At 35.8% G+C, this 13,547-nt stretch overlaps 2 protein-coding genes across 4 annotated transcripts; both read left to right on the forward strand.

Moving 5' to 3' along the window:
* Positions 1-5,713: 5,713 nt before the first annotated feature.
* On the forward strand, positions 5,714-11,824 carry LOC126680637 (uncharacterized). Of its 3 annotated transcripts, XM_050376922.2 has the most exons (8): positions 5,714-6,422; positions 6,505-6,594; positions 7,294-7,376; positions 7,897-10,171; positions 10,255-10,572; positions 10,650-10,749; positions 10,824-11,512; positions 11,735-11,824. In XM_050376922.2, the coding sequence occupies exons 4-7, from the start codon at positions 7,899-7,901 to the stop codon at positions 11,508-11,510; spliced, it is 3,378 nt and encodes a 1,125-aa protein (XP_050232879.1). In that variant the 5' UTR covers positions 5,714-6,422; positions 6,505-6,594; positions 7,294-7,376; positions 7,897-7,898; the 3' UTR covers positions 11,511-11,512; positions 11,735-11,824. The 3 variants fall into 3 exon arrangements, with proteins under 3 accessions (XP_050232879.1, XP_050232100.1, XP_050233332.1); XM_050376143.2 differs by lacking the exon at positions 11,735-11,824 and having other exon boundaries at positions 10,824-11,636; XM_050377375.2 differs by lacking the exons at positions 5,714-6,422; positions 6,505-6,594; positions 7,294-7,376; positions 11,735-11,824 and having other exon boundaries at positions 7,383-10,171; positions 10,824-11,636.
* LOC126682876 (uncharacterized) lies at positions 11,707-13,547 on the forward strand. The gene is made up of 5 exons (XM_050378993.2): positions 11,707-11,960; positions 12,036-12,168; positions 12,254-12,553; positions 12,640-12,744; positions 13,021-13,547. Exons 1-5 carry the CDS (start codon positions 11,737-11,739, stop codon positions 13,432-13,434), a joined length of 1,176 nt encoding a protein of 391 aa, XP_050234950.1. The 5' UTR covers positions 11,707-11,736; the 3' UTR covers positions 13,435-13,547.

The raw sequence follows: 13,547 nt of genomic DNA on the forward strand, positions 1-13,547 counted from the left end.
ATTTGAACATGGAATGAAAAAAAATAGCAATATCAAACAAACAAGAAACTGAGGAGGAGTAATAATTAAATAAAGCATCAGAAAGTTTAGAAAATAGCAATAATAAACATCAAAGAACTCACATTCACTGGGTCAGCGCGAGATTGCCATGGGAAATTGCTATGCCTAAATAGTAAATAGTGTAGGATTTGAAGATAATATCAACGAGAGATTGAAGAATCAGAGAGAGAGAGATTGAAGAATCAGAGAGAGATTGAACAATCACAGAGAGATTGAAGAAATCAGAGAGAAATTGAAGAATCAGAGAGATTTTATCATCTAGGGTTTCAATTTTGTAAGCGAGGGAAAGGGGAGAGTTAGAGTCTTAGAGAGAATGGAAACGATGGAGGCTGAGAGAGTGAGAGGCTGTGTTAAAATGAGAGTGTTAGGGTTTTTTTTCTTTAAAGAGTGTATATATAGGGGAGCAGAACGACGCCGGTTTCATATTTTTAAGGAGTGTATTAACCCTACTTAAAACGACGTAGTTTTGGATATTCGGTTGGTTCGGTTTTTCGGTTTTTTCGGTTTTCCAATTGCCTAAACCAAATTGTTCACCAAACTCCAAACTTCTCTACATTTTACACCGAACCACGCCGATTTGACCGAAGAACCGAGCCAAAGTAAGAATTTCAATCTGGTTCGGTTCGGTTTGTCGGTTTGGTTCGGTTTCTGCTCACCCCTACGTACCATAATAAAAGGATGTAATTTGTTATAGGTGTGTTTTTGTTGTGATATAAATTTAAAGTGGATTTAAATTAGGGATGGCAATGGGGCGGGGTGGGGATGGGGAAGCTATCCCCATCCCCGTCCCCGCTTGTATGGAGAATCCCCATCCCCGTCCCTATTTATTTGATGGGGATTAATCTATCTTTATCCTCACACCCGTGGATTCCCCATTTCCATAGGGATCCCCACATCCCCGTATAATTTTAATAGAAATATTTAAATATTTTTATTATTTTCATGAAATATTTGAGAAACAAATATAAACTATTCAATATTAATAATATAAAAAATTATAAACTAAATTATCCCAAAAATTAATTAATTATTTAAAATATTAAGCAATTTTAAATATTATAATAAAATAATCAAAATAAAATAAAAAGTCGTTAAAAGTCATTACTCAATATTTTGATAATTAAATAAAATTATTAAAAAATATAAACAATATATTAAATATTATTACAAATTATATAAAAATAGATCGGTTCCCCATAAGGACGGAGATCCCCGTAGGGTGGAGACTACACCCCCCGTCCCCTCTCCATTTTCGTAGATGGAGAATAATCTTCCCCCATCTCCGTAACCATGGGAAATTGGTGGAAATTATCCGCCCCATTAGGGGCGGGTTCCCATGGGGATCGGAGAATTTCCTCCCCATTGCCATCCCTAATTTAAATGTCACTTCATCTTTATTTTTGTCAAAATTAAATGACTTGATAATCAGTCTTTGTAGCTTTTATTGAAACCTAAAACGTGATACCAAGTGGAAAAAAATTGTCGGTCCAAATAGAATTCAAATTGCTGCTACGTCATTAAATTTAACTAAAATAGAGCCGATGAGATGTGGGCTTATAATATAAATTAAAATAAATTTCAAAGTTTAATTTATTTATAAAAACAAATTAAAAGTTTAATTTAATTATGAATTAAAATTGGAATTATTTTTCAAATATTTATTTTTGGCGAAATAATTACACCACTTTGGCCTTCTTTTTCTATTTTTCATCGCTATCTAATTCGCTAATTTATTTACCAAAAATACTTATTTTATAAAAAAACCTTATTTTATTTTAGATTAAACTTTTAGATGACCACTCTTTTTTTTTTCTCTCTCTTCTCTCTTAAAGTTTTCTTTTTTCTTCTTTTTTTTTGTTTGATTTTCAGTTTGTCTCCTCCGGTTACTTTTCCGTTCGCCTTTTTCATTCGTTTTTCCGTCTCCGCTTCCGTTCGTCTACTTCCGATGGATTTCTCGTCGTTTCCGGTCATTTTTCCGTTCGTCTTTTCCGTTCGTGCTATAAATTTCTCAACTCGTTTTTAGATTTGTATAATTTTTTAAATTTTTTATAATGAATCAAATATTTTATAAATAAATTATTATAAATTTATATTTTTTATTATAAAATTGTCTATTATTCATATAATTATTTAGTTTGTCTTTCTCTTATTCATAAATTTGTTTATTGCTACTGATTTTGTAACGAACAAATTGATTTATGGTGCATTTGTAGTAATTTTATAATATATTTACGTTTTAGTGTATTTTTGATGTATTTATATTGTGTATGGTGCATTTATAGTGTTTAGAGCATCTCCAATGCAATGTTAAAATGAAGTGCTAATGCCATAATTTAACATTTAATCTTAAAATGCATCTCCAATGCAGTGCTATAATTTGTGCTAAATTTAGCATATGCTATATCACGTGCTAAATTTAGCACAGATTATAGCATATGCTAAAATACAACAACCAATAGCAATTCATTATTAATTATAATTTTACCACGGTTATTTTTTGCATTTATTATTTTTACCTACTTTTTTTACTTTTTTTTACTTTTTTCATTTTAAATTTTGTGCTTCTATTTAATTTTACAACATCGATTTGATTTTTTAATAGTAGACCATACATCAATATAATAAAAAAAATAAATAATTTATTTTTATATAATTCATCGATTCTTTTAATTATATCTTTTGAATCATTATTAAATTAAAAAAATATTACATAAATTTTAGTTTAAAATATATAATTAAAAAAATTATTAAATAATTAGCAATTAATAAAATTAAGAGATAATTATCTTAATAAATAATTATAACATTTCTTTTTAACATTGTGCATTGGAATAAAATTTAAAATGTTATGCTATCTATAGCATTTTACCACTTTTTCATGCTAAATTTAGCATAAAAAGTAGCATCCCATTGGAGATGCTCTTATGGTGTATTTGCGTGTTTCATAGTATAAACCACAAAGAGCACTACAAAATTCATAAATACATTATAAATACAATATATATACACCAATCTTACCTATAAAAACACCATAAAACACTATATATATATTATTGTTACACTATAAAAAAATCCAGAAAAAAATATATAAAAAATAAATAAATTATTAAAAACTGAAAAATAGGGCTGTGCAATCGGTTGGTTCGGTCAACCAAACCGGAAAACCAAAAGCATTTGTGAAATAAAAAAAAAGGTATTTTTCGTAAATAAAAAAAGTCATAAAAGAAAATAAAAACTTGACAGGTAAAAGTGTAAATAAGTTACCAAAACATGTATTTCATGAAATTGCCACATTAAAATTCAAAGACTATATTATTAAATGAGAGAGATAAATTGAAAGATTATTAACAAAATTTATGCCTATTTATTTTTTAAGTTCAAATTTTTGCGTCTTTCATAAATTACGACTGAACCTTTTAACTTTTATAATTATATTCAATTTGAAAGTATTAGAGCATCTCCAATGGTACTCTTTATTTTAAAGAGCATATTTATTAAAATAAAGAACATCTTCAATATAAAGAGTAACTCTTTATTTTATTTATTTAGTTTTATTCCAATAAATTCTCTAATATTAACTCTTTATTTTATTTTTATTTTTATAAAAATATAAAAATATAAAATATATTAATAATATTAATTTATTTATTCAGTTTTTAAATTTAAAAATTTTAAATAATACATTTCAAATGAAAAATAATCAACTTATTTTAAAATTTAAAATTTAGAGAGTGAAAATGGCTCTCCACATGTAGAGAGCCATTTTCACTCTCTACTCTAAATTTGAATTTTAGAGAGTCCATTAAACTTTAATTTTTTGACAAAACTCTTTAAATTGAAGAATTTGTTAATTTTAAAGAGGTCATCGGAGATGCTCTTATGACCAAAAAAATTAGTTTTATTTTTAAATCCAAATATTTGCGTCCTTTATCAATTACGATCAAAATTATATCATTTGTCTAACTTCTAAAATAAATAAATATGAATGCTTGGTCAGAATGATAAAAATTGTAAACATTTGAATTTAAAATATGAAATTTAACGTTTGAAATAAAATCGAACATAATTATAAAATTATAAAATTTGATTGTAATTGATAAAAAATATAAAGATTTAGATTTTAAAAATAGATAGGCCTAAAATTCATCAAATTCTTAAGAAATACTCCCTCCGTCCCAATAGAGTTGTCCACTTTGAGAAATTTTTTTGTCCCCAAACTCTTGTCCACTTTCAAAAAGTAACTAACTTTTACACTTAATTTTCCTATATTGTCCCTATTTAAAATCCACTAATGAGTAAATTGAAAGTGGACCCTATATTTAATAGGGGTATGACAAGAAAAGTAAGGAAAATTTTATAAAACCTATAAACAATAATTGATTTTCTTAAACTGTGTGATAAAGGTAAAGTGGACAACTCTATTGGGACGGAGTGAGTAGTTTTTTTAGGCCAAATGTCGTAAAAAGGTCAAACCTTTCACAAAAGTCCTGACCTTTTAATTTTATCAATTTTGACCAAAAACTAATTATTTGGTTTCACAAAAGTCCCGACCTTTCAATTTTATCGATTTTAGCCAAAAATGGATTATTTGTTTTCACACAAATCGTGACCTTTCAATATATGTGTATGACACGTAGGCGCCTCATAGACAAATTGAAATCAAATTGAGAGTTGGTCATAATTGAAACTAAATAACCTGTTTTTGGTCAAAATCGATATAATTGAAAGATCATAATTTTTATGAAACTTTTATAAAAGAATTGGCCTTTTTACGATGTTTAGCCTTTTTTTTTATGCATTTGCGTTACTGGGGCTAACTTTAGTTTTACAGTTTGCTAATCTGAAGTTAAATAGGCTGGCAATTCGTGGTTAAGAAGAAATGAGCTATAGCAATTTCACACTAATCAACAAACATGTGATTTTATATATAGGGTAATTAATTTGGGATTTCATTTATGGAATTAGGAATGTGCAAATAATTAGTCAAAATCAAATTAACCGACTGACTCTAACCGAAGAAACTGCACCAAAATTTATAAATATAACATGGTTTGATTTCGATTTGATTCGGTCATGATTTGAAAGAAAATAAAGTAGTGTGATATCCTGCGACTTACGTGTCCTTAATGGAGAGCGAAAAAGCTGCATTTCTTTTTCTGTGGGTCCCATTCAATGAGAGCCAGTAAAAAGATGAAACGTGGAGTCATAGGCAGTTGGTCTGTTAAGTTGTGTACTTTTGTTTTGTTTTTGTCCACTTTTTGCTCTGCTGCTGCTGAGCTATTTTTATGCATTTTCCAACCTTCTTTTACATACCCTATTTCTTCTTCCTAATCAAAATGGACAAAGGATCAAATCGCCCCCCTAACTTGAGACAAATATCAAATGACTCGATCTCGCGGCTTTTATTACAAACTAATCCGTAACTTACGTTTTCATATCAAAAGCCCGCAATTTATATTTTTGTATCAAAAAGACTCACCTGACACAAAAAAAAGAGTACAATTGTTTAATTATAAATTTTAATCATAATCAACTCCAATTTGATACTTATTAAACATAATTAAAATTTTAATCATATAATTAACTCAAATTAATTAAAAACTTAATTACATAAAACCGCCGTCAGCTACTTTAGTCCACCGTTAAACCACTACTAGAAAACCATCGTTTTGCGACGGACTTTTGCGACGGACTCCGTATCCGTCGCAAAAATCACATATTTACGACGGATTTGGCGACAGAAGAGCAATCTGTCGCCAAAATCATTGAAAACTTTGGCGGGACGGTGCCCGCCAATTTAGCGACGGAATGTCCGTCGTTAAGCCGTCGCTAAATTGGCGGGATTTTGGAGGGAATAATTAGCGCCAATAATTTAGCGACGGAAATGTAATTCCGTCGCTAAAAAGTGACGTTTTTAAAACTCTGCGTTTTGGGTGGCTCATTTAGCGACGGATTTCATTCGTCCGTCGCTAAATGACCAGCCCAAAACGCACCGTTTAAATTAACTCAATTTTTGCGACGGACTGTATAATCCGTCGCTAAAATTGAGTTAATTAAACCTGCGCCCGAACCCTTCCTCTTCCTCTCTTCCTCTCTTTTCTTTTCCGGCGCCCGAACCCTTCCTCTCCTTCTCAGATTTTCTGTCTTCCTCTTCCTCTCTTCCTCTATTTTCCGGCGCCCATTCTCCTTGCTCCTCCGTCATCCCGTCAACCCATTCTCCTTTCTCCTCCGTCATCCATTTTTCGCCGCTCCTCTCACCGGCGCCGCTCCTCTCCACTGCCGCTCCTCTCCACTGCCGCTCCTCTCCACTGCCGCTCCTCTCCACTGCCGCTCCTCTCCACCGCTGTCAGGCCGATTCTCAAGTATTTGTTTTTTATTTTTTTTTAATTTATTTATAGTTCAAATATCAAAAATATAGCAATTTATTTTTTTTGTTGAAAACAGCCATTCCCGCTGCCTGAAACGCCGTCCTGCTGCTGCCGCTGGTCCGACTCGCTTGCTGCCTCCGGCGCCGTCCTGCTGCTGCTTCGTGAGGTAAGTTTTTTAATTTTTAATTATTTTTAAATATTGTATTAATTGGATTAGTTAATTTAAATTAGGGTTAATTTTTAAATTAGGATTAATTTTAAAATTAAATTAGGGTTAATTTTGTGGTTTTTAAGTAATACTAAAGTAATTTAGGATTAGGTTTTTAATTATAATTGTATAATTAGTTTAATTTATTTAGCTTATGATTAGTATTATAGGGTTAATTATCTTTTTTTTTAAAATTATGTAAAATTTGTTAGGGTTAGGTTAATTAAATTATATTTGAATTAGTTGAATTTAATTAGATTGGGGTTAGTTTTATTTAATTAGTTTGGGTTTTGTTTTTTTATTAGGGTTAATTATATATTTCTTAAAAAATTTATATTAAAGGTTAGGGGTTAGGTTTAAATTAGTAAATTTATATTAAGTAATATTTATTTGTTTATAATTATTTTTTGTATGTTAATTAGTTGATTAAATTAGATTATTGAATTTGAGATAAAATTGATTAGTTATTACAATTGACGTTATAAATATAATTTTTGATGTAATTGGGTTGTATTGTTGGTTTGTGTTTGCTTGCAGGACTTCCCTGAAAAATGGGTGATGCTCATTTTTTAGGGGAAGTTCTGTCAATTTTTTTTTTAAATTAATTAATGTATTTACTTAAATAATAACAAAATATTGAATCTAATTGTGTGATAGGTTAATTTGATAGCCGTCCATTTTTTGCATCGGTCCGACATTTTACATCTTTCGTTATCTATTGCGGTTCTGCTCTGCAACAAGTAAGTACTATGATTTTTTTTATTTAGTAGTTAAATTACAAATTTCAACCTAATTTGACCGCGATTTTATTCCCACCGAATAAAATCGCAAACCTAGCCTTAGAGTTCCCGTCTCGTGTGTTCAAGAGATTGAACGACACGGGATTGTACAGTTTGTACAGTTTGCAAAACTGGTCCTCCCGTAACTCGGTCACGAAAACCATATATGTCTAGTAGCGGTAGAAAAATATTTGGTTGTTTTCCAGCGTTTGTTCTCCGGGTGGATGTATAGTATATGTTTTGTAACGCTTATTCCTCGCGGAATATATAATTAGCGTTACAGCGCATATACTAAATATCGCACTGAAGGAGAACGACGCCGGAAGGCTGCCGAATATTTTTCTCCGTTGCTAGGCATATATCGTGGCCGAGTTAAGGGGAGCCAGTTTTGCGAATGGGATAGGTCCACACCTTTAAAGCAGTCAATTACATTGACTTTGCTATTCTCGAGCGAAAACCCTCCTAATTATCCGTGCTACAGAAATGGATACAGACCGAAGTTGGATGTATAGGCGGCTCCAGGGCGGGTTGCTGTACCCTGGTTTTGAGGAGCGCGTCCAAGAGTTTGTAAATTTCGCTTTACGCCATCCAGCGTGTATGAGCGGGCCCGATATTAAATGCCCTTGCCCTAGGGTGGGATGTAAAAATACGAGTTACCGAGATGTCGAAACAGTGAAGCTCCACATTTTGCAGAAAGGGTTTGTTAAAGATTATCAAGTTTGGGTTTTTCATGGGGAGGGAAATGTTTTAAATCCCCGTCCTGTTACACAACTGCCGGAGTGTGACGTTGACATGGAATATGAGGGGGGTGACGAGTTCAGCTCAGTTCAGAGAATGGTTATTGATGCTGCGGGTCCAGAAGTAGTGTTCACGGAGGAGGAGCCGAATAATGAAGCTAAACATTTTTATGATATGATGCGTGCGGCCGAAGAACCTGTATGCCCCGGTAATAGCAAACATTCTCCCTTGTCTGCAGCTGCTAAAATGTTGGACATCAAATGTCGACATAGTGGGTCAGTAGCTTTAGTAGATGATGTGACCGAATTTATACAAGAGCTGCTCCCAGAGGACAACAAGATGCCAAAGAACTTTGCTGAAATAAAGAAGATAGTCAGAGGTCTTGGGTTGCCGGTTGAAGTTATCGATTGCTGTTTCCGCAATTGCATGATTTATTGGGGGTCAGACGCGGAGTTAACGCGATGCAAAATTTGCGATCACGAACGGTGGAAACCGCCCCCTAAAGGAAATTCTGTGAAAAGACGAGTTAACGTCCCTTATAGGAAAATGTTTTATTTTCCTATAACTCCGAGACTGCAGAGGTTGTACGCTTCTAAAGCCACCGCCAAGCATATGACGTGGCACGCAGAACACGAAATGGTTGATGGAAAGATGTGTCACCCGTCAGACTCCCCGGCGTGGAAACATTTCAGTGAATTGCATACAGAGTTTGCGGCAGAAGTTCGAAATATCAGACTGGGCCTGTGTACTGATGGGTTTCAGCCATTTGGGGCCTTCGGGCAGAATTATTCATCATGGCCTGTAATTTTGACACCATACAATCTCCCCCCAGGGATGTGTATGAAAGACGAGTTCATGTTTTTAACTGTTATTGTCCCTGGGCCTCGAAATCCTAAACACCAAATGGATATTTTCCTGCAACCGTTGATAGCTGAGCTGAACCAACTGTGGGAATTCGGAGTGCAGACATTCGACGTTCAAAGGCGACAGAATTTCCAAATGAAAGCGGCACTTATGTGGACAATTAATGATTTTCCTGCTTATTCGATGTTGTCTGGCTGGAGCACATCTGGGAGGCTGGCTTGCCCACACTGCATGGAAAATACGGAAGCTTTTACGCTTAAAGGGAGTAGAAAACAGTCGTGGTTTGACTGTCACAGGAAGTTCTTGCCTCGTGGTCACCCGTACCGGCGTAATACAACTCATTTCCGAAAAGGAAAAACCGTAACCAATAGTTTCGGACAGCCGAAAACCGGAGAAGAATTGTTGGCAGAGGTGGACAGTCTGGGATTTATGAAGGCATATGAAATTGGGGCTGAGAAAAATAATGCTGCGAAGTCGGAAAATTATGGTTGGAATAAAAAAAGTATATTCTGGGATTTGCCGTATTGGAAAACGAATCTAATTCGTCACAATCTCGATGTCATGCATATTGAGAAAAACGTATTCGACAACATTTTCAATACTGTACTAAATATTCCCGGGAAAACAAAAGACCATGCAAAATCGAGAGAAGAGTTGAATGACATATGTGCTCGGCCTGAGTTAGCAAAAGATCCGGTTACTGGGAGATTTCCTAAGGCAATGTATGCTTTGGACAGGGACGGCAAAAAGGCTTTGCTCGAGTGGATAAAGTTAATAAAATTTCCAGATGGCTATGCGTCCAACTTGTCCAGATGTGTCGATACAATCGGTATGAAAATGCATGGAATGAAAAGTCACGACTGCCACATTTTTATGCAAAGACTTATGCCAATCGCTCTCCGTGAGCTATTACCGAAGGAAGTGTGGGAGCCTATAACAGAGTTGAGTATCTTCTTTCGTGAGTTAACCTCCACGTCTCTAACAGAGAAAGATCTAGATCGTATGAGGCTGGAAATCCCAAAGATATTGTGTAAGCTGGAACGTATTTTTCCTCCCAGCTTTTTTGACTCTATGGAACATCTACCCGTACATCTACCGTACGAAGCTATGATGGCAGGGCCGGTTCAGTATCGCTGGATGTACCCATTTGAAAGGTAATATTTCAACATGTTTTTCAATTCTGTGTATCAGTATATTAACATGTAATGTTTACTTACTGTGGCGTATGTGGAATCAGATATTTGAGAAAACTGAAAAAAAAAGTGAGCAATAAAGGGAGGGTGGAAGGAAGCATTAGTAGCGGATACTTAAATGAAGAAACCGCAAAGTTTGCAGCTTATTATTTTTCAGAAGGTGACCCAATGATACCTGAGCGGCTGCAAAGAAATGAAGTTTGTGACATTGAAGTCGACGATGATGTTGAGAGACTATCGATTTTCAAGCCGCAAGGGCAATCAGTGGGTGCTTGCCGCAAGAGATATCTTGAAGATGCTGAGATTGTTGCTGCCCGGACATATGTTCTGTTGAATTGTTCAGAAATTGAAAATTACAGAGAGTAAGCTTTAATACAGCTGTCAATGTAATTAACAATGATTATTTAGCTTCTAATTATTGTTTTCTTCGTAACTAAAGGGTTTTCGAAGGCGAGTTGCGTAGAGGAAACCCTGAAATCAGCACCTCGCAAATTGAAGCAAAGTTCGAGAGTGACTTTGCCTGCTGGTTTCAACAATATGTAAGTATTTAACAGAATATATTTCGAATCTTTTAGTTAAAAGTTCCGATTTATAATACACTTTTACGCTTCAGGTGCAAGATCCAACTGTCTGTACCAATCCCTTCATTCTTAGTCTCGCTAAAGGACCTCTTAGATCAGTCAGAACATTTAAGGGGTACCGTGTAAACGGGTTCAAGTTTCAGACTCAAGCTTATGGGGAGGAACAACTTACAATGAATAGTGGAGTCTGCGTAAGGGGAACTCAATATGTCGATAGCGAAAATGACTTTTATGGATTTCTGACAGACATAATTGAGTTAGAGTATCCAGCGCTTCCAATGAAAACGACTGTCTTATTTAAATGCGAATGGTTCGACCCAGCGCAAAATTCAGGCACAATTAGTAACAAAAAATACAACATGGTGGATATTAATAACAGAAGGAGATACAACAAGTATGAACCGTTCATCTTAGCTGAACAGGCCGACCAAGTTCATTACCTGCCATATCCGAGTAAAAGAAGGGATAAAATAAATTGGTGGGCAGTTTGCAGGATAAAGGCGCGATCAGAGCTTGACATGCCCGAAGGGATTATCCCGGCCTTTCAAGATGACATAGAAGAAAATCCTCTCATTGTTGCAACAGAAGACAATCCGACATATTTGGCTGATCAAACTGGAGAAGCTGAGGAAGATGCGTTGTTCATGCCTCCTGAACAAGAAACAGAAGATGAGTTCATCGCATCCTCATCAGACGAAGATGAAAGCGAAGAACTTTAGTAGTTTAGTATATTTTATGCACTAGATTTTTGAAACCTTAATTAATTGTTAAAGATGATGTATTAACGCTTCTCCAATTTATGTTTTATACTTATATTATTCATGTGTACACTTGTTGAATTTGAATTAATATTTCATAGTTTTATGTTTCACGAAGGAATGTATAATTTTATTAATAAATCTGTTGGTTGTTTGTCGAACATTTAAAATTGATGTATGTGCAGGTATGAGGGGTCGCGGTCGAGGATCAGGCACAGGCCGAGGATCAGCCTCAGGCCGAGGACGCGGACGGGGATCAGACCCTGTTCCTGGCGATGACAACGTTGCTGAGGAGCAGCAGCAGTTAGAGGCTGGAGCACCTGTTCAGCCTCGGCAGCAGCGTGAGCCTGGCGAGCCCCCGGCTGTTCTGGACGACCGGGGTAGGGCGAGGGTTCACCCGGACCCTAGCAGGTATGTTTACAATTTAGTTTTCCACGTTTAAATTGTAATATGTATATATACTAAACTATGCCTAAAAAATCACAGGACGATGTTGATCGACTCTGGGCCTGTTTCACGGGCTATGCGGGAGATTTTTAGGAAGTGCTGGTTCGATAATGGAACAGCATGGCGCTTTCTAACAGCCGAGCAGAGGGAGTTCTACTTCCAGGAGTTTCAGGTAATTTAATTTAAAGCTTCGTAACGTTTAAATTATGTTTTTTTTTAAAAAACTAACTAATGCAACATGTTTGTACTGTTTGCAGAAAGAGTTCTGGTGGGATAGTGCGGCGTACAGCGAGGAGGTCATTAGACAGGTCTTCATGGTCCATGCAGCCAACCGCTACAAAGACAACATCCACAGAATGAGGAGGACGCAACAGAAGCATATTTCTGTGACCCAGGACATCTGGGATGCTTGGAACGCGTTCTGGAACTCAGAGAAAGAGAAAAAAAGGTCAGAAACCGCCCGAGCAAATCGGATGAGCGAGCCAGCGGGCGCCGGTTCTGGACCTGTCCGCCATACTGGTGGATCTCGCTCTGCTCTGAAGCATATGGATGTCATGGTTTGTTTTAAAATTCAGTAATTAAAATACTTAAATAACGTATTTATTTTATTTTGATACTAATTGAATTGTATTTTTTATTTTAGGAAAGGGAGCTTGGCCGGAAACCGAGTGCGACGGAGTTGTACACTCGCCTTCACTCCACGAAGGCTGACAAGAAGCCGGTCGACAAACGGGCTCAGGATATGACTGTAAGTTTTTATTAAACTTGTAATTCTCTAAGTTGAATTTAATAATTCGGAAATGATCTATTAGATTGAAAATGCTTGTTGGTTAGCTGTTAAACATGTTTATTATTGGATTATATACTGGAATTTGCTTGCAGGACTTCCCTGAAAAATGGGTGATGCTCATATTACAGAGGAAATGCTGTCGAAATTTCGTTAGAAATTAGGTTTACTTTGTAATATGTTATGCATTTTTGGTTGCTTGAAAACTAAACTGATATCTTTTTTATTGTTTTGTAGGACGCCATCACTGAGAGGCTTGCTGCTGCGACACAGCCTCAGACCGGAGAGGGTAGCTCCTCGACCCCAGCTGCAGTGGACGAGACCCAGGTGTTTCTAGACATCGAGGGCGTCAACAAGAAGAAACGCGTGTACGGGTTGGGTTCTGCGAGCAGCAGGTACGCCGGGCCAAGCAGCAGCAGGGTGCAGCGAGGCAGCTCTTCTAGGACGTCGCAGCAGGCAGACGAGGAGGTCGAGCGCCGTGTGCAGGCCGGCATTCAGGAGGGTCTGCGACTGGCTCGGGAACAGCAGGCTGCGAACATGGCCCAGATGATACGCGAGGAGATTGCCAGGATGATTCCTAACCTTCCGGCAGAGTATCGGCCACAGCGCCCACCTACCCCACCAGACGATGACGACACTCCAGCTTTGTAGTGTCGTGTTAGCTTATTTTGTTACACACATATATACGGTTTTTATTTTTATTTTTTGACCTTTACATTTATACTCTGATATTTATATATATATATATATATATTTATTTATCA

Source organism: Mercurialis annua, linkage group LG1-X (assembly GCF_937616625.2).
Source record: "Mercurialis annua linkage group LG1-X, ddMerAnnu1.2, whole genome shotgun sequence".
Classification (NCBI taxonomy): domain Eukaryota; kingdom Viridiplantae; phylum Streptophyta; class Magnoliopsida; order Malpighiales; family Euphorbiaceae; genus Mercurialis; species Mercurialis annua.